General features: G+C 32.1%; 2 protein-coding genes across 2 annotated transcripts in view; one reads left to right on the forward strand and one right to left on the reverse strand.

The window, feature by feature from the left end:
- Positions 1-7,497: 7,497 nt before the first annotated feature.
- Positions 7,498-11,890, forward strand: LOC143042984 (uncharacterized; the record flags this gene model as incomplete). The annotated part of the gene is made up of 2 exons (XM_076215484.1): positions 7,498-7,567; positions 11,415-11,890. Coding segments are annotated over 2 exons (528 nt in total), but the record flags the coding sequence as incomplete, so codon positions are not given.
- An 8,523-nt stretch (positions 11,891-20,413) lies between these two features.
- The window catches only part of LOC143085282 (uncharacterized), a 30,622-nt gene continuing 28,165 nt past the window's right edge, over positions 20,414-22,870 (reverse strand). The window contains exon 16 of the mRNA XM_076261548.1: positions 20,414-20,971. Coding sequence (XP_076117663.1) covers positions 20,773-20,971 — 199 coding nt within the window. The 3' untranslated portion in view covers positions 20,414-20,772. The remainder of the gene's footprint in view (positions 20,972-22,870) is intronic.

Raw genomic sequence — 22,870 nt, forward strand, 5'->3', positions numbered from 1 at the left:
TTTCAAACACACTGCTAGTTTGACAGCAAAAATAAATATAATTTCCTATAGCATGTACGGTCTTATAATCCAGTTTTAACTTCACTAACATACTAAATTGAACGGAAACATTAAATTGGTTACACATTTCGCGTTTTATTTTTAATTGTGTTTTCAAGTACAGCTCTCAACAGAACAATTATATCTAGTGTACACCTCTGAGCAGTTGTTGTTTTCTTAGCAAATGATTGATCTGTACCTTCAACACCTACCAATGTATCATACAGACTTAGTAAAGATTACAACTTTCACAGAGTTCAGTTGATTTATATACTGCTTCAAGTAGACAGCCAATTTTATGTTTGATAGAAAAACGAGATATGGTATGATTGCCAATGGGACAGCTAATTTCAAAATCAAAGAATGAGAAAGAAGACATATGAAAGTCACTCTACTATCCTTACATATCACGGAAAAAACAAAGAGTCAGTCTCTGGGAAATTAACCTGTCTCTCCATCACTTCGATCCCAGGGAGATACATACAATGTAGATGTCAATGACATTTTACAAATAAGAGAAAACACACAGATAAGACTAAGTAAGGGTAAGTATTTTCTTACCCTTGATTTGTACAATGATATAACATATTAACACATAGCTGATAGGAAGAAAGGGTTCAATTTAAAATAAATTAAAAAACATAATGGACCGAGGCAAAGCCGAGTTTCACATATTTGTTTCAGAGAAACACAAGATATGCTAGAAGTACTGTACCTTTAAGCATTGTACATGTTTTAATGAAGGTATCATACTGAATGGTACTAATATAATCTTTGGAGGTTTCTAATGAAAACTGCGGACAATACCAAATGAATATTTAAATCAAACTAGTAGAAAAGAGACTGACAAAACCATAACTACAAAACAAAAGGGAAAATATCGAAGTAAAACCAAACATTAGTACTAACCCATGACACGGAAGACAAAAGATTTAGCAACAAAAACTCCCACAAAAACCGGGAATGATACCGATTGCTCTTTATCCGATCCTGCTCTATATATGACAACCATATGACGACTCTAAAACTAATATAATAGATTACAGTATGTAAATTAATCAATTTTAAGTTATTTATTTATAGAAATCACACAGTGAAGTAAACATAAAGTTAAAAAGACCAAATAAAGTACGAAGTTGAAGAGCATTGAGGACAACAAATTCCAAAAGTTTGTTTTAGAAATACAGAAGAGCTAATATATTACTAAATCGAGCAAAATGAACTACGCTAAACAATACTATCGATGTACTATTGTGCCCTGGAAGAGTTAGTGAATCTTTATACCTGCATGCCACTCCTAGTTAGTAAAAAATACTTGGTTCTGTCTGAATCGAGGTAAATGATGCCTTTATAGATACGATATTAAGAACATATCAGATTGAGGGAATACGATACAGTTTTGATCCCACGATGAATGTTTGACGAAAGTTCGCATACAGACTATCTGTCATTCAGTCAATTCGATTTTGTAATGAATGCAAAAACATGCTACTTCTGGAGATAAATGGGTTCCGGCAATACGAAATTTACACGAAATAACGGTTTTATGGACATTTCTATTCTTTGTAAAGCCATAATAATTTTCGTTTGTTTCAAAACATAATCGCAAACTGATTTTTGTAAAAGCATCTGGAATATCGTCTCTGCTTACATTGTACATGCGAGTGTGATTTAGATGTGTGTTAGAATACTTTTAGTACTATGATGGTATATATGTATCGATATTTCTGCGAATGGATTTTAAGTCCTTGAGGTATCACTTGGTCGATATAACTTCTATGGGAACTAAAGCGTCTCACTGTGTCGAAACACTGCAAAGCAATTTTTCGATATATGCAGTGTTAAATTTTGACACCTTTCCAAAAAAAAAAACACACAAAATAAAAAACAATGCTGTTATAATTCCTTCTAAAACCGTCATCACACATTGGTTTATTTGTCCTTTTTTTACCCTTTTGGTGATACAACTCCTAACTGTATAGCAGTTAAATTAGTTTATCATGACAAAACTTCCATCGCAAAAGTAAAACGTTGAGTATTTACAACCTTCCTATAAACTCCGGGCTTGTTAATTATTTTGTTATTTATGAGAAAGTTTGGATGTCAGAAACACCAGAGCACTTTCTCACAAGATACAAAGCTTTATCACTTATACGCATGTCTTTCTTGCTTAAATATCATAATCTTATGATAATGTCTGTGTGTACTAAGGGCTCCACCAAGGACAACACAACAGTAGATTCATTATTTATATTGAACCCGAGTGCTGTTTTTTGTGGTTGTAAATATAACTGTACTCACAAGCAAAACCTGCTAGAACACTTTAGCCGGAGGCTGTGTTGTGCTTTGCACGTAGACAGAAATAGTCTTCTTAACTCTTTACCTAGTAGCAATAGAAAGGGATTAAGGACAGCCATCCCTCTGTAAAGTACTGTTCCTAAACAAAAACGTTTGAATAGAACAATTGTGAATTATATTCTACTCCGTCTACTGGAGGTGGTCTTGTAAAGGACGGATCTACTAAAAGACAAGACAAGATGGTGTCAGAGTAGAAAATAATGGACCAATACTAAATTAAATGGGACAGTAAAATAAAGTATAGAGAATAATGGTCGGAGTGCAGAAATATAGAGAGTACAGAATAATGGGTAAAAAACTATAAAGAATAGGGAAATAAGCCTAACAAAATGAAAGAATACAAAATTGAAGGACCCATTTCCAGGACCTTATAAAATAATACGTATGTTACAAGAAAAGTTAAATGTCTAATGTATTAACATTTATAGTTTTCACAATGATGTTGTATATTACCTTTACCTTTTTTTCTCCACATTGCATTATAAAAAATCTTTATAGGACTCACATTTCCCATTAATACTTCCAATATATTTTCTCCTGTGTTTGCCTCTTGAAACGTTCACAAAGACCAAAGTATTTGGTAATTAATGATCTAAGTCGTCACTACAAAGTCGTCTTCAATATCAGAAATCATTAATAAAGCCCACTTTTGTAAACATATTTCTATCTTATCAGATTCATAATCCTCCAGGGTCAAATATTCAGAAAAATGTCAGAGGAAATCACAGATTAATTGGTTATTTTCTTACAGAAAAATAACAATTTCGTGTGCCAACGGATGATTTCTAAACTATTTGGAAGTAGTTGCAAGTTTTTATGGAGTATATGCATGCAACTACAATACAAATCAATCTCAGCACCGAGGAAAAGCCTTATGAAACGATTTCCAAATTGTACTTCTAAACATAATATGTTTCGAGCAGTCAAAGGGTGATCTCAAAACAGTAGTCACATCTATTAAATATGTCTACATCTTATACACAATCATAGCCTATGGATTTGACATTTATTTAAATTAATAAATGGGTCTGACTTAAAATAGATAAAAATAGATAAAAGGCTAAGAAACAGGAAGGAACGTTTAGCTCTGTGTCACTGCTTGCGTAGGTTTACTTCCGAAGCACAGAAGTCAGACCTTAATTGATGACATGAGTTATAATTGATATTGCCATATCCAAACATTAACCGAACTTCGTTAAAAGTTAATATTTACAGAAGTTTCAATTATTCGATTTTTGATGGACTTTCTCACTCAGAAATGTATAACCTAAGCTGCATATGGCAACACTTTTCGACAATTTAGCTCCCAATGCTCATCTTATTCGTGCTATATTAAGCCAGTCACTGACGAGTCTATAATTTACGAAATAATCGTCTGGTGTTATAAATCATACGCCTTGTATCTTTGATCTTTTCAAAGGAATAAAAAGTAGGATTTATTGCTGAAATAGAGTTCACTGAAAATTTAATTTGCATATTAGTTTTTAATGGCGACTTTGTATCGAGCTGTGAAGCTACTTATTTGTAAGCCCTTTTCAACTGACTTTTGTGGGTTGGGTTGTTCATATATAAAACTGTTACACCACTGTCCCATAATAGTTTAACAGCTTTAACTCCACCACATTATGTATGTGCCTATCCAAAGTCAGCTTGTTATTTAGTGGTTTTCGTTTGTTGCTGTACATCATATAGTATATGTATTTCATTCATTTGTTTATAAATCAACTATTAAACGAAACATACTTGAAGTTTTATGTTTATCATGCACTTTATAACTCATTTGGTGAATGCCAGAGAAATTGTGAATTCCTGTTTGTGACAATCTAGCATCTAGCAGCAAGAATAAATTGTCTTCAAATCATCAGTTTCCTTTCCACTTCTCCAATTGGCTTGGCAAAACACCACAAATGAGGTAATACGTTAAATCTATTTCAAGCTTATAGCTTCCTGTATTTAAGAGCCCAAAATTATAACCCTTAAAAGCATTTTTTTGTGGTGATTTTTGATTTTTCAATGGCATTTATATAAAATTGGCAATGACGAAATTAGAATATGACTTTTCTTTTAAACTAAACTATGTTCTTTGAAATACATATGTTTAGGTTGATAACTTTGAATTAAGTTGTACTATTCCTCCGCCAATCATCTTTGTTATTGTGATAATTTCAGTTTGAAGCATGACTTCTGAGGTATCAGTAAAAGTTTATATAAAGGTCTTGTTATAACCGGGTCATTCGTTTTTAGCTTTATTTACGATTTGGTTTCTCGGATTATTGAAGATTGTACGATTACATCAAGCTGTTCACACCTTTGTTCTTTTTTATTTATGAAAAATGTTTCATTGACAATCATACTATTTTTTTCATATGGACTGTTTTTTATCAGCCAAAACTAGATGAAATAAAATATTGGATAAACCAACGAATGGATATTCGGGTTTGTTATTTCACATAAATGGACTGCATTTCTAATTGCTTTATATTTCTGAAACTGAAAGAAAAAAGTTTATATTACCTTTTCCAAAACCATGCGTAATCAAAAAAAAAACAAAATAGCGCAAGAGTAATTGTTACACTGCAGTTGTTATATCTTGCTTAAAAATAAAACAAGTAGGCAAGAATCTTCTCTTTGTTCTCTTTAGATATTCGTAAGTGTTAACTTGCATCATACTAGACGGACTATTTACGTTAAACAAAATATAAACGTGAATGAAATAAAAACAATACACATATTGAATTCAATAAAAATACTACCAAGATGCAACATACAGTCTTTATGAATTAACATATACTTAGTTTAAACATATTTTTTTATAGTGGATTGGGAAACAAGTTTTGCAACTAATATTAATCCCTTTTCACTTAGCGGGTGCGAGTGTTGCCTTTGAGCTGCATTAGCCTGCTCTTTTTCGAAATCTACAAGGGTGTCTTTAACGTGCAAGAGATATGGCTCTCTCTTAACACAGGTCAGCCATTTATCGTCCCCTTCCGACGGACTATCATCGTTTCCACAAGACCATACTCGCAAATGGTGTCAAGGGAGAGCCGAAAATTTCATCCCTGACGGGAATCGAACCAGGAACCTTTGTGTTAGTAGTCAGATGTACTAACCACTACACCAGGGCTCTCATCAAGACAGTTTTGTGAAATGTAACATAACTATGGAATGTAAAAAAACATATGGAGAGTGATCTATCTTGATACTCATACCACATCTTTTTATATCTATGTTCAAAAATAGTCCAGTTCTAAAGCATGCCGAGTATAACACAAGTCACGATTAAAAGAAACAAGCACGGGTTTCCTAATATTGGACACGTTGGATTAACAATATAAATTTAAAATAAATTTACATCCTACTTATTGGTAAAGTACAACCCAGTCCAATAATTAACAAAAATATTATACAGATGAAAAATAATCGTGTCTTTACTGTTGAATGAAATCTCATTATTATTATAGTTCTACACAACAGTAGCAGTAGTTTTGTACTGGTTTTTATTCGGACCAACCTACTTATTTGACCGTCTATAATCGCATACATTCCGCTACATAAAATCAATTTCAATCAACACAATGAAATGTTTGGGTAGATCAAATCTAGGTTGATCACTAAAAGGTTTTCTTAATACTTAAATTTGTAGATAATTTGTTTTTTGACAGAACATATAAGAACGTCTTTTCAAAGGTTTACGGTTTGTTTAGTGTTCATCAAAGCTTGATTAAATTTAATCAGAACATTTCTGGGATGGTAATTTCAGTCTAGTGCATATGGAATAAATGAAAAAAACTTCTAAAGCAATAATCTATTCCATAGTTCGCGATGCTGTCGTCGTAATACGATGCCTTGATCGATTACATTTCACAAAACTGTCTTAATATTTGCCAATTAATTATTAATATTGGTAGACATGATAGTTATATACATATATATTGAGAATGAAAAAAACTTTATAAAATGTCTTCTGTTATTCAACAAATTCTACACCGAACATTTTAAAACAAACATCATTTGTCTCGTTGGAATGGCGTACTGTTATTTGTCAATCCGCTTACTAAGTTTTTTTCATATATGTTTGTAAAGTTATTGAAATGAGAGGCAAAGAAGGGTATTCTATTATGTTCGAAAAAAAGGTATCATAAGAGTCCCCTGTATATAATTTAGTTGTAGTTATAACTTATAGCAACATTGAAATGTTATCAAAACAGATAGAAAATTTATATCTATTTGAAATCTAAATATTACAAATTCGGATTTTTAACAATCAATATGCACTCAAAATATCAATAAGGTGTTGCTTGCATCTTACATCTAGTGCAAATATTATAGCACTTAATCTATGACTTGTTCAAAGTGTTTTTATGTAAGACATAAGTAACTGACAAAAAGGTAAATGTTTGCATGGCACACTCGCAATTATTCTGTTACTGTTCATTTTAGTTTAATTTTGTCGATTTTTTTATTTGCTTTCGTTTTATAAATCATCCCAATAAATCGATAAACAGATACATTATAGTAACAGACAGAAAACAATACGGAATTTCATAATTCATGTGAGAGATACCGGGTGGGTCACACAGGGGTAAGTGTCTTTTTGTATTTAAACATAATGTAAGCAAGGATATCCAAACTTGTACGTTTCTAAACAGTAGTAATAGTTATCAAAAGTACCAGAATTATAATTTAGTACGCCAGACGCGCGTTTCGTCTACACAAGACTCATTAGTGACGCTAATGTCAAAATAGTTATGAAGCCAAACAAGTACAAAGTTGAAGAGCATTGAGGATCCAAAATTCCTAAAAGTTGTGCCAAATACGGCTAAGGAAATCTATTCCTGGGACAAGAAAATCCTTAGTTTTTCGAAAAATTCAAAGTTTTGTAAACAGGAAATTTATAAAAATGACCACATAATTGATATTCATGTCGACACCGAAGTGCTGACTACTGGGCTGGTGATACCCTCGGGGACGAAACGTCCACCAGCAGTGGCATCGAGCCAGTGGTGTAAATAGTTATCAAAAGTACCAGGATTATAATTTAGTACGCCATTAGTAAATGTGCATTCATCAAAATAGGACTATTAATTGCGTTTTATAAATTCCTGGGCTACATATATCAGATGGGCGCGGACACAATGTCCTGGTAATGACACAGAACTGGTTTATCCTGGTAAACTAAATATATAGAGATATAAATGATTTAATTTTGGATGTAACGCGTCTTCTGATTGGATGACGTCGTTTTGTTTATCAGCTCATAGACATAATTTAGTTATGTGACCGTGACGTCATCAACGTTTTTTCATGGTTTACTCCGGTTAAAAATGGAATTTAGATTTAAATAATAAGAAATAACTGTTATGTTTTTTTCTGTCTATTCGGGCTACGCGGGTTATTCAGTGTGCACCACATTTTTAATGTTTATTTCTGCATAGACAGAAAAATATTACAGTCATTCCTTCAATGTTAATAAAAACATTCAAAAACAAAAATAAAAATATGTGAATTTCGTTACATATTTTTTTTATTGATATGACAAGAGCACATAACAATATTGTTACTAAAAATGTTTCAAATAACTGACTTTTTTTACAAATTGATAGATTGGTTATTGATCTTTTATGCCATATTACTAACTCTAAGATATGTTTACATAGGCAGTATCCGGTGAGAATTATAGACCATTAGCTCGAATATTCCAAATCAACTTAAATCGGGATCGAATGCATCAGCCATAAGCGGAGTTTTGATTCAAAATATCAGTATTTACAAGCTACTGAACAGATAAAGGCACTATACAGACCATTCGGGCACCAATGCACGTGTTGTAAATGATGACTATCAACATGATCAACAACCATCATATTAAAACACCCCCAAGGGTGACTGGTGTATATATGTCATTGTTGAAGGCCGTGGAGTGACCTATAGTTGTTTATTTCTTTGTCATTTTGGTCTCTTGTGGACAGTTGTCTCAATATTGGCAATCATACCCCATCTTCGTTTTTATATGTACTGTTAGCATACATAACGGAAGTACAACATTATAAATAAAATATAAACGGCATAGCATCATAAGAATTATAAAGTCAAAAATATAATACCTGCATCATGTGCGGTCGAAAACAGACCAAAGTAAAATCATTATAATTAGGGATTGATAGGAGTAATAAATTGGACATTTATTTGTAAACCTGATATTGTGAAATAGGTGCAGGATAAATTCCAATGTTCATCACGTTTCTAGTGAGAAAAAAAACACACATAACATTTTTAAAATATGCATAATGATTGCAAAATCAAGTTAGTAAGACCTGGTTTGAATTATAATAAACCTTTCTTAAATAATGTGTTAACTTTTCTCCCTCAAGCAATGTTGACCTAAGACGGATTTATTAAAATATTTAAAGTTCATTTTTGGTCATATAGCTTTCTGAATATTTCAATTTGCAAATATTGATAGAGAGATATAACTCATTTGTACATTATGGTTATTATCTGTTAATGATTTTAACAACTGGTTTTTTCTTTAATACAGAACTTTTTGTTTTTGGTTTGATTATGTCTTTTTTTCACCTTGTCCATATATGGTAAAAATCTCAAAAAGTGTAACCTTTATAAAGGAATTGTAGTGAATATGTTCTGGACCATATGAGTATTTTTGGACCATATGCGTATGACTGTACGCGTATGGTCGGGGTAATTTACAGGTTTACTTTCAATATTAACTCTTCATAAAAACCCTTCTTGGGTTCAAAAATTAATAATAACAAGATTAACTAATTCATCACTAGTCAAAAGGAGAGGAAACACATTTTTTACCTATGGTCATTACCGATATGTTACTACGAGTGAATGGCAAAATGTCGACTTTGGAAGATAACTTTCAAAACTATCTGTTACAAAAGAAGTCAACTGTTTAACTATAAACTGACGTAAAAATCCACATGCAGAATAAAGAGTTTCATCATTTGCTTACTTTTGAAACTTTATATAATTAGGATAAGCAATTCAGATTTTTTTTACTTATACGTGCTTTTTTTTTAATGAACGACGTCACCGGCAGGGACCCGAGCTTGTTTATTGAAGTTTTCTAGTGATATGATATACTTCAGTCGTGTTACGATATATATGATACATTTTGTATCTTGGGCATCTTAAAACACCGAAGACACATTGGAACGACCAAGGACCAAAGAAAGGTTATTGTACCGTGTGGAAATAAATGTCACCTTACTTAAACATGCAAGAATACAATAAGCGATGAAAACTAAATTTGGGTTGATGTAGCTATAGCCTTTGAATATTAAATAATAAATTTTCATGTAGCCTTCATTGGTTCTTTTTTATAAAGTTTTCTAATATATACTATTGAATAAAAGTACCACATGGTCCAAATACTCATATGGTCATGCCCGTTAATAACCAAACAAGTATATACTCATATGGTTGGGCCACAACTTGTTGCTTGAAAAAACACCCTGATCAATGCATTTTATTACTTGAAATGGATGTTATAACCTTATAATGATTTAATAAATCGGTCTGATTTCTAAAGTGAGATGTAAAAATCTCCCTTATTAAGAAGAATAAATATGATATGATTTACGGGCGCTCTAAACATATTTTTGGAACAGCCTTCTTCTGAAACATTAGACAGACAGATATGTCAAAATAAATCTATTGTAAAGTTTTTGACAGTACAAAAACCTAGAGATCCTTTACAGAACAGAGAAATTCCGTCTATGTTCTGCTTTGAAGAACTTTTAACCTGGCCTTTAACGAACTCTCCTGTTTAAACAACGTTTAAAGAAGTAAAGACAATTTTCCACTCAAAAGATTCTTATAAATTCTAAAGAACCTCTTGATAATTATAAATCTCGGTCTGTTTCTGAAACTAGTTCTTACATACTTTTGATTTCTTAACCCGGTATTACCACCATTTCCCATATGAATTTTTTATTTAAAAGAAAAAAACATTGAACGGTAAAATTAAATTATTTTATATTTCTTAATGTGACATTTTCATTGTAAAATGCCATACACGCGAAGCAATGCATGTGGTTTTTAAATTTGATAGATGCTTTTTGTGCTTTATTGTTAAATATTTGTTTGTTTTGTGATTGTGAAACAGTGATGACTGTTGTACCCATAGTTTGACTATTTACCTACTATGTCTGTTTTGTTCACGCATAGTGGTAAATATAATGGAATTTGATGCGACTGTCATACAAGTGAGAGGTTTAGCACTATAAAACCAGGTTCAATCCACCATTTTCTACTTTTGAAAATGCCTGTACCAAGTCAGGAATATGACAATTGTTGTCCATTCGTTTGATGTGCTTTATCATTTGATTTTGCAATTTGATTAGGGACTTTCCGTTTTGTATTTCCCTCGGAGTTCAGTATGTTTGTAATTTTACTTTTTACAGCTTTCAATAATTGACAAAACTCATACAACATAGTCAGCTATAAAAACCCAGAAATTACAAATGTAAAACAATTCAGTCGAGAAAAATAACGTCTAGTTAACATTAGTTTTCTTTGTTTTGCAATGAGCTGAACCGGATTTACTACTAGTATTAATAAGAAAGAGAAGTTTATGAAATGTTAAAATGCATAATCGCCCTTTTTACATACAAGTATAGAGTTATTGCACAAATGCTGCGATCGGCATTTCAACTGGTTTGTATCAAATATTAAGTATGATATCCTTCAGTTCTTTAGGTTAGTATCTTACATTGGGTATATAATTAACCTAGTATCTTTTCATTTTTTATCTACACAAAGGCAATTGTTGCGTGTGATTGCTCTAAAAAAAATCAAGTATTTGAAATTGTCATTTAAGCAATGGGAAAACACATTCGAACACTTTGCATGTACCACATGCATTATGCTTTGAAAAGGTAATCCCCAGTGACATGTAAATGACTGAAGTGTCAAATTTGACGAAGCAATATAAACATGACTATTGATATTTGTCGTTAATTGGAGCATCATTTGTTTTTATTATTCAGGTTGGGCTGGTGGTAGTTATTTCAATAGCCCAGGTGGTGCAGCAGAATATGTGTGCTTACCCCCAGATCCGGATTTTGTGAAAACAAGTGGTGGTGATCATGGTCGTATGTTTGGTGCAGAGTTTGATTCAAACTTCTTTGCTAGTGATGCTCATGACGAGGATGTCCCATGTGCTTTGTGTAGACCAAAACATTCGTCATCTTCAATCATGACTCCTGGGAAAAATACATGCTACCCTGGATGGAAAATAGAATATCACGGATACCTTGCATCTGGTCATCACACATATCCATCAGCAAACTCTTTTGTGTGTGTAGATATAAACCCAGAATATAAAATAGGATTAGCTGCACACAACGGCAAACTGTTCTATGAAGTTCTTGCTAAATATGGATCCCTCAAATGTCCTCCATACAAGCCAGACCATCCCCTCACTTGCGTTGTTTGTACAAAATAAAGTCAATGCTGAAAAATTGATCTAACGTTGTTTTTTTTATTTCACAGGATTATTTTTATGGTATGCATTGATACGAAAATAAATTTCTGTCTCAATGATAAGGGTAGTATTAATGATTTAGCATTATTGATATGATCATCATATATGTCATAGTGAACATTACATTTTCAATTTTCTTAAAAAAAAATAAGATATGGATTTACTTTTAAACGAGTAGTTCACACTGTCAAATGCAAACTACCGTTACTTAAGATGAATGATAAAAATGGTAACGATTACAGCAAACATTCAAACAATTTATACAATTTTTGTCAGAAAAAAAGACATGGCCATATACACAACATCAGAATTAAAAACAGAAAAGATGAACCATAATTGTATTCAAAGAAAAATGTGTCAAATTCGTCAGTGTAGATCATTTCTTTAAAATCAAGACAAGTAATATGTTTAAAGGTATTATCATGGGTCATATTCATATGCACTGTTTCATCCGTTATGTTGTTTATTTTGATGTCATTACGTATTATTTTCAAGGTGTATTTTACAGGTGAACATATTAGGTACGACTAGCAGTGTTTTATTCTTTTTGGATGTAATATGTTTGATGAGGATAAGGAGTGCATTTCTTTCTTACACAAACGATGCAAACGGCTAAGCGCGCACATGTTTTGATCATTTCTTTCAAACATACGTTTGCAAGTTTACATAAATTTTGACAAACTATGCACACCCACAAAACTGCGTCTGCAGTTTGTCGTTTGTCGTTTGTTAGTACAAACGCTACATGTGTTTCTAACTTTAACCTGATTAAACGAAGTATTTGTTTCTACGTTTGTAAAAGGTCTGTTTACCAACAACATGGGCATGCATTATTGAAAGTTTAAACAGGGTCAGTAAAGACTGATTAAACGATGTATTTGTTTCTACTTTTGTAGCGTTTAGAAAACAACAACAAACGCGACACAACGTTTACAAAATTTTGGTTAGAAAGAAATGCGTCCAAGGTCATATACATCCACGTTTGTTTTGCTATGCAAATACTGTCATTTGCAATTGTTGTGCGCAAACACATGCACGCTCCACTAGGGACATTTACATCATTTTATGTAATTTAAATTCCGTATGCCTATGTGAACTCTATTACAGATGAGGAAAATTGCACAATATATTGCCTTTCACATCACAGCTTTCATTATAATTACCAATTAAACCAAAATCGAAGATATCTAACAGATATGGTTGCATAATATGATGATTTCAACTTCACCCTTTGAAACTCTCGGTTTAATAGCTTTCTTGTGAGCAGCATCCCTCTATTAGGAAAATCATGATAGGAAATACAAGCCCTGGAAAATCGTATCAATTGAGAGATATATACTCCATATGCTTGTTCTGCTTGAATTTTGCTACATGTACGAAGATATAGAAAGTTCACAATTGTGAAAGCTGAAATCATTGTAAAGATTTATTTTTAACTCATTGTCAATTTTTAGTTTAGATGTAAGTCAAGATATGCGGAAGACTTAACTGTATATGTTGTATCATTTATCTCTAGTTCGATGGGATTGATGCGTCCAACATAATAACCACATTTTGAACTATTTAGCGATAGAACATCACATATGTAACGGAAAGTAAAGTTAAACAATATTGCTAACTTGGTTTTGTTTCTTTCTAAGAAGTTTTTGTAAGAAGTCAGTATCATAAGAATTAAGGAACATGTCGACAAGAAAAGGGACATCATTTGTTTCCATGGGAATGCTGATAGTTAGTTGAAAAACACGACCCCCAAACGCAACAAATATGTTGTCAATCAAGCAATCTAGCATCTTGAAAATGCCAGTTTCATAGAATTTTTTTTTTGAATCAGTGTTATTTTTTACAAAGTAGGATTTCTCCTTCCTTAAACAAGATATTTGTATCTACGTTGGTCATTATTTTTTATGAAACTAAGCAATACCAACTCTTTCAATTTTTCTTTTTAGTTTGGAATGGGGAATACTTGTGTAAAGTGTAGAAAGTCAAATGTTTTATTACTATTGCATATAAAATGGGTAGTTTCACAATAACTTTTCAGTACAAGTCTTCATAAGAGAACAAAATACACAGAAATTGTCAATTTCTAGACGTAAGTCAAGATATGCGTAAGACTTAACTGTATATGTTGTGTCCTTTATCACTAGTCGATTGGATAGATGCGACTAACAAAATAAACCACATTTTGTACTATTTAGCGATAGAACATCACATATGTAGAGTTAAAAGATATTGCTGACTTTTTTTTCTTTGTAAGAAGTTTTTGTATTAAGTCAGCTTCATAAAAATTAAGGAACAAGTCGGCAAGAAAAGAGACTACCTTTGTTTCCATGGGAATGTTGATAGGTTGTTGAAAAACACGCCCCCAAACGTAACAAATATGTTGTCAATCAAGCAATCAATCATCTTGATACTGTCAGTTTCATAAAATTGGATTTACTTTAAAAGTGTGCTTTATACATCCATGCCTTTGTAACAATTGATCTTTTTACTTGTTAAAAAGTAAAAAAAAATACAAATAGACACGACTCTGAAGGTGTTCCTAGATTGTCAGAAGTTATGAACTAGAGATAATGCATTTGTTAACATTGTATAAATAGGAACATTGTTTAGACAAACAAGTGGTGCATATTGCAGAATAACGAAGCAAATAAACACGTAATTCATAATTGATATTTCAATATTGAATTTCTGTGCGCAAAATATGCATAGTACAACGAACATGAATTAATGACAGTTGATCGGAACCGTAATACACAAAGTTAATTTTCCGGCATTTGGTGTCTGAGACGAGACAAGTCTGTAATTCTTTAACGCATTCAAGCCAATAGCTGTTGTTGTATTTCAGCTGCATCATAAAGCAACCAATCATAATCTATTTGTTATAAGTAATCATTTCAAGATGACGTGTATGTCGACTGAAACTAATAGCTCCTCATCGTGATGTAAAGCAAAACAAAAAAACTCACTGAATTACAGGCTCCTGACTTGGGACATGCACATACATTCATACAGAATGTGGCGATTTTGAATATGTTAGCGGCAACCTTACCCTTCCCTAATCTGGGACTGTGGTCTTACAGAACAACTTAAGAAGAACTAACTATAAAAATCAAGTATATATGAAATAGAATTAAAGTATGTGCGCCGCCAAGAAACAATTTATACCTGTATTTGATGAGTCTATGTCAATAGTTATGATACGACTACTCTTAAATTATTTTGTTGTCTCTCGATTCTGGACATGTTTCCTCAAAATATATAACAACGAAACACTGTCTACATTCACCAGTATTCTTTATTTTGCATTAAAACGGCGCATAACATGACAGAGTTTTGACATCTTAACATAAAATTCTCATTTAATTCACTTATATTTCTTGATTTTATATATTCCAAACATACTTAAAAAGTTTTGTTTTGCACAAATACTGGGATTTAATGCTCCTACTCCTTTGTATATTTTAGACTACTTAAATCTAAGGGAAAAGAGCAAGTCACCTATTCTTCCCTCAATTATTCAGAGGTCGAGATATATGAACATCACAATACTATGTATCAAATTGATAATGCAATAGAACAGTACTATAAATCGTTTTAGCAACTTTCACCAACAGCTCTGGCAAAACAAAACCTTATAAGGTAATAAAATAGACAGATAATATCAGAAGCGTAACACTTTTGAAAACAATACATTAAAGAAATTGAGTTGAGAATGTATCTTCTTTTGGTAGGCATTTGGATCAGATAATGTGGAGATGGTGTGTTATCTTGTAGAACACTGGTTATAAAAAGAATGTATTGGGATAGGAGAATACGACGAAAAAAGGGAAAGGTAATGAAGCAATTCAGATTTGTGTCACATCCAAATGTTCATCTTACAAATTTCAGAGTTCTGCTCATGTCACGTTAACGTACATGCAATCCAACATCAGTATAAGTACAGATTCAGATTCGTATGTTTTTCATAGTCAGTACACAACCACATTATTCATTCACACCTATTAATTTATATGAAATTTTATTTATTTTTTTAGGTCCTTTTTTTTAAGCAACTACATTATAGAAATGTCATTTGAGACAGACAGCTAGATACCATAAACATACTATGTATACACATGCCGGATTCTGAGCTAGATTTGCTATATGATATCAAATCTGAACTGACGAAAAAAGGTCATTCATTCAAAATCATGAATTGCAAAAAAAAAACATTTTGCCAAATAAAACATTTGATATAAAAGTTAATATTTAATATGAAATGATAATACATAATTAATACGAAATTACATCAACTAATATCATATCAATTGAATAAATGACAAGAATAGCAGAGGTGGGAAGACAAATCGGCCCCATAAAAAAACATATATACTTCAAAAGATAACATTAAGGGAGGTATGTGGCTGGGAATTTTTAACAAACTGTTTGATAAGGATCACAAGTTAACACATCAAATGCTGATGATAAAAGGAAGTGATCACAATGCACTGACACGTGAACTCGTGCTGACCCGCAAAACCGTTAACCAAAAAGAAAGATGAAATTCAATCTTGCATGGGTCATAAGTGAAATTTCTCTGTACGTGAAAACATGTTATCTGATTTCAAACAAATGTTGTTTAATTAAGTAGGACACTCTGACCCTCTGGTCAGACTAGAGACATCTTAAACTTACAGTATGAATAGCTCACTCTTTATTTAGGTCGAAAAAGTAAATAACCAATTAAAACAGAATTATCATCTCTGCTGTCTTGAATTATTTTATTCAGCTTAATTTTCAATTAGCAAATAAAAATGGTTTTAATACTTTCTCCGTCAGCTTAGTACATCTATTGATAATATTAATATGATGAAATGCTATTGTTGAATCATTCTTATAACAAGTGTATATCTACAAATACTTGAATTCAATTAATCCGTTTTGCTATTTTTACCTGGAATACGCTTTCATAGACTATGGTGCATCATATTTGGCTGTATTTCAGAGAGAAATCAGGAAAAGCTTCGTCTTTTGATTTTAATTTGCTTGATCTTTAATTCTTTAAAAGCGTTTGTAATGTTTCATGGTTTTTTTCCTGGTAAACGGGAGATAACCAAAAAGTTATTTAAAAATTCAGTTAAGATACTTAATGTAAAAAGTAAAATCACAAAATTACTGAACTTAGAGGAAAATCAATTCGGAAAGTCTATAATCACGTGGCAAAATCAAATAGCAAAACGCATCAAAAACGAATGGACAAGAACTGTCATATTCCTGACTTGGTCCAGGCTTTTTCAAATGTAGAAAATGGTGGATTAAACCTGTTTTTATGGCGCTAACCCTCTAACTTTGATGACAGTCTCATCAAATTCCGTTATATTTACATTGATGCGTTAACTAAACTAAACACAATAAATAAAATAGTCAAAATATGGGTACATCAGTCATCATCGTATAACAATTTTAAAAGGAACAATTTAACAGAACACAATAACATCTATCTACAAACACATTCATTGATTTGTGTGTCTGACGTCAGAAAATTTTATACGTCACATAGATTTGTCGTTAAATATGCATACAAACAATTTTAAAATTTACATAGGCAATGTTAGCATATAGGGTTAAAAAATCAAAAGTATGTAAGAATAAATTTCAGAAATAGACCGAGATTGAAAATAGTTCAAAAGTTATAAATAGAATTTATAAGAATCCACAATTAGTTAATTCCACTACGCGATTGAATGATTTTGACGTTTATGGTTCAACGTATTTTGTAATTCATAATAGAAATATATCATAATGACATAAACTAGAACAATATCATACTGACGGGATCTTTTAAAGTACAGAGTCACGTTCTAAGAACCAAAGAAATACAAAAAGTCGCATATACAAAACACGCCACCAAAAAATGAAAGACAATACAAACACATTGACGAGATGTATAAGTACCGAGCCACGTCAAACGGATATCACATAACATGCATAAAACCATTCAACAGTAAACGTAATATTGATAATAGAACAAAGACAAATGAAAGAACTATAAAACACGCTGTTAAGATGATAAACAACATCAGTACGCAAAATCTATACCATCAAGACCATCGTGTATTATTTGTGAAGTTGATACGGAATATTTATCAACAAGGTCTTGGTACCTTCCGATAAACTTTTTTAGAAAAAGGACGAGACGTTCTTTGACATACCCCTGGTTCATCAACTTTCTACTCAGACACTGATGACGTTTTACAAAGTCTGAGTAGGAGCTGCAAGCTCTTGAATATCGAATAAGTTGGGAAATATATATCCCATATGCAGGTGAAGTTGGTATATTGCTACTAAGGTGGGGGAAATTTATAATTTCAAAATTAAAATCGTCTTGTTTGTCATAGATTCTGGTACTAAGATGACTGTGCAAGTCAAATTCGAGATATACCTAAACTTGTGTACACCAAATGTGCATTTCGTATACAAAAGACTCATTAGTGACGCTCAAATAAAAGAAGTTCAAATGACGTCTTTGCATTAATTCTTTGAATGTTATTAGTTGATACTTAAGTGTAGGAGAACAATATTTGGAATACATATATATATCAGCTTGTTAGAAGAGGTAAATTGTCTGCTAGTATGATGAAAGTTTTCCATTTGGTGCACTTAAAACTTGTTTATCTATCATCCTGATTAAATGTTACATATGATGATTCTTATTTTAAAAAGAAATTGACAATATGCTTATATCCAATTGATTTGAACTCACGTGGGTAGTTGACTCATTTTGGCATTCATACCACCCCTCCCAATTTTTATATAAAGTTTAATTAAACAAGTCAATCTTTTCATTTAAAGGATCAACGATGATTATATCTTAAAAGTGTATTAACTTATGACGCTATATTTTTCTCCTCTTCCTTCTATCTTGTTTACTGGAATGTGAGGCATTTTAAGAATAGAAATCGCGACATATTTTCATACCAATGTTCCATGTTTGTAATCTGTAATGGTTTCTTTTAAGACTGGCTTCCAAACTGTAAACCTGGTAGACGGTGGAACAACTGTAGCTATGAAAACTGGGTGTATACAAAGAGACATACAAGGCAGAGGTGTATTGAGCAAATTAGCAGAATTCATCATGAAACACAATCTAAGCTTGACACATGTTGTATTTGCTACTGGCACAAATTTACCAACTATCTTGCAGAATACAAGAAATGGACAATATAAATTAGTTGCGAAAACGGTATTTAAATATCATATATCAATACTAAATATAAGACGATGCGGTATGATTACACAGAGACCACATAAAAAAAGGTAAACAACTGTACGTCACCGTACAGCTTTCAACAATGAGCAAAACTAATACCACAAAATATAACACAAGGAGTAAAGGCCCCGAAATAAAGATTATGAAACAAATCAAAAGAGAAAAGATAACGGTCAGATATATGTACAAAAAAAAAAACCAACGGAAAACAAATATGATATATACATGTAGATGTAGCTGTCAACGTAAATATGTTCCGCCTAACATAAGTTCCTGTGGAAACTTTGTTATAAACAATGTCAAAATATATGTTGGACCCTTTATTTAGTTAGGAACAAATACTGGAAATAATATTACAGAACATATCTTCCGTTTGGGACTTATCTTATGACGGAACTATGTATTCCATAACACAGCTACAGACGACTGGTCTACAAATGACCGTGCATCTTTTATTATTATTACATTTTTCATGTAATTTTTCTTTTTATGTTTGTTTGCTTTACAAAGGCTTATAAAATGATCATGTTATTTTCTTTTAGGTTTTTCGTTTTACCAGGCTTAATCATATTCATTAAAAGAACCTTCACCTGATATAGACACACTGAAAAGAACGAAAGTTCTAAGTTAACATGACTTAATACAAATTATCAAAGAGCAAGACTTTTATTCCCAAATGTTTAAAGACAATCGAATTATTATAGACGGTCATCCATACCGACTTATGGAATTTAACATTTCGATGATACTCATAAAAAAAAAGAAGAAAGGCAGTGGCATCGTATCTCGACGACAATAAGAAACGTATTGTAACCTTTGGGAATTATTTCAAGCTTAGCAATGGTGAAATATTTTGCAAGTTAGATATCTATGGAGATGTAGGAAAGGCATTGGCTCACCATATTTGCATTCATATTCAAAATTTTATTAGTAATATTATAGATATTTTCACAATTGAAGTTCGGTGTTACGAATCATCGCCAACCATAAATAAGGCAATGTCAGAAAATGGACTCATATTGGCACCGGCTGGTGAATTTACCCGAAAAAACTCATAATTGGTACTGACTATCGTTGAATATGTATATATGTAAATAAAGACGAAAATGACGCTTTTTGTTGAAACAAAATTAGATGTTTTTTGTGTTCGTGTCTCGTTAGTTTCTTATCGAAACAAAAAATAAATTAACAATTACATGTCACCGCGGCCTCGAACAATGACAAAACCCATGCCGCATTGTAAGCCTATCAAATACCCTGAAATAAGTATTTTAATGAACATAACAAAACAATTTTAACTAAGATGAAAAACTTGCATCAAAAACGATAAACATACACTAAATTTTTATACTGTATGGTGAATCTTTAACAAATATCTGGTACTTGGATAAAACCAATAAGACAGGATAATTCATAATATATATGTTCATTACTTCAGGTTTCAGGCAAGCTATATAATGTAACATATCTGGCTTAGAGTTCAGAGAATAAAGACTGTTAGCAGGGAATGTCTGAGAACAAAATATAAGTCCCTTGCCGGATATGTCACATTATATACCCTGTACATGTCTTGCACTTGAATAACATGTAGTATATCCTCGCTTAAGGAAATTTACTTTTTGACAAAGTTCAAGACTGTAACGACAGATGATGCATCTGAAAAATTATCATTCCAATGTGAACTGTCATTCTTCAAACCTAATTTTCTCGTGATAACTGACATAAAAGGTTCACTGTCAGTATGACTACTTGTATATTGTGTCGAATCATTCCTGCTGCCATCTATTTCTGCTTTCATTTCTTTTCTTCTTCTGAAAACAGTATTAAAAAGATGTTATTAACTTGTTTCTGAAAGAAAATTGAAAAAGTATCTAGCTTACTTTACGATATTTGTTTTGTTCTTTGTCAGAGACGTTCATCAATGGTTGCGACATCTACGTCATGTTTGTAATTATTAGATAGTAAGTAGTCCCATTTTATTCACAACCGGTTGTTGTTGAGGTCCGAGTTGCTATGTTTTTAGGATTCTATGTTGTTTTTTGTTTACAGTTCTCTGGCTTTTTTTCATTTTTCTTTTAGGGCCTAGGTGGCCGAGTGGTCTAAGTAGTTACTACTACTGTAACAACTAGCCAGTCAACACTGAGGTTGTGATTTCGAACCCTCATGTGCGAGTGCACTCGATTCTAATCTTAATTGACTAGGATCGTCAGTTTTCCTATCGAAGGTCGGTTGTTTACAATATACGTTGAACCACAAACGTCAAAATCATTCAATCGCGTAGTGGAATTAACTATTTTTGGATTCTTATAAATTCTATATATAACTTTTGGACTAGTTTAAATCTCGGTCTATTTCTTAAATTTATTCTTACATACTTTTGATTTTTTTAACCCTGTATGCTAACATTCCCATGAAAATTTTAAAATTGTTTGTACGTACATTGAACGACAAATTTATGTGACGTATAAAATTTTCTGACGTCAGACACTCAAATCAATAAATGTGTTCGTAGATAGTAGATGTTTTTGTGTTCTGTTAAATTGTTCCTTTTAAAATTGTTAAACGATGATGACTGATGTACCCATATTTTGACTATTATATTTATTGTGTCTGTTTATTTAACACATCAATGTAAAAATATCGGAAATTGTTGAGACTGTCATTAAAGTGAGAGGGTTAGCGCTATAGAACCAGGTTTAATCCACCATTTTCTACATTTGAAAATGCCTGTACCAAGTCAGGAATATGACAGTTTTTGTCCATTCGTTTTTTATGCGTTTTGTTATTTGATTTTGCCATGTGATTATGGACTTTCCCAATTGATCTTCCTCTAAGTTCAGTATTTTTGTGATTTTACTTTTTGGCAGCAGTCCTTTTGCGCCAATTACTGTTTTTCAGGGCTATCATTTGCGCCAAATTTTGTTTTCAAAATGTATTCATTTTGCCAATATTCGGAACTCATTTAAGCCAATTTACCTGTACACATATCTATCATTTATCGTTTTGCAGCAGCAGTAAGAAGAAAGTATCGTTCAAAAAAGGAAACATTTGCCATTTAAGCTGCCGGATCCAAGGAAAAAAACAGGAGAAGGGAAGTCATTTTTATTCTAATTGGCGCAATCGTATGTTCTATTTTTGGCGCAAATGATACCATCTATACTATTTAACGAGAAGACCTCATTTTGTGTGTCGCTTCTCTTCTTTCCACAATAAATTAATCAACACGCCTCTGTGTCCTATAGGTACAGTGCATAGTCGCATTTGTCATCCATGGAAAATGAATGCATATAAAATTCTGAAAATACACTTTAGTCGTAGTATATGTATGTTCAAAGTATACAGAAAAACGCAAACCGGAAGTCTAATCTGACTTAAAATTTCGTCCAATGACGGAACAATATCCGGATGCCTTTTTTCTCGTTTTTCTCCTAAAATAACTCAAACTAAATAATTATATGAATGGATAACAAATGCGACTATGCACTGTACCTATAGGCCCCGAAATGACAATGTAAAACAATTCAAACGAGAAAACTAGCGGCTTTATTTATGTACAAAAAATTAACGAAAAATAAATATGTAACACATAAACCAACGACAACCACTGAATTACAGGCTCCTTACTTAAATGTTACTAAATGTATGTTCATATTAAAATTGATAGAAAACCAAAAATTGGAAACTTTGGAGAATGTTCAGAATACATGTAT

Source organism: Mytilus galloprovincialis, chromosome 8 (genome assembly GCF_965363235.1).
Source record: "Mytilus galloprovincialis chromosome 8, xbMytGall1.hap1.1, whole genome shotgun sequence".
NCBI lineage: Eukaryota > Metazoa > Mollusca > Bivalvia > Mytilida > Mytilidae > Mytilus > Mytilus galloprovincialis.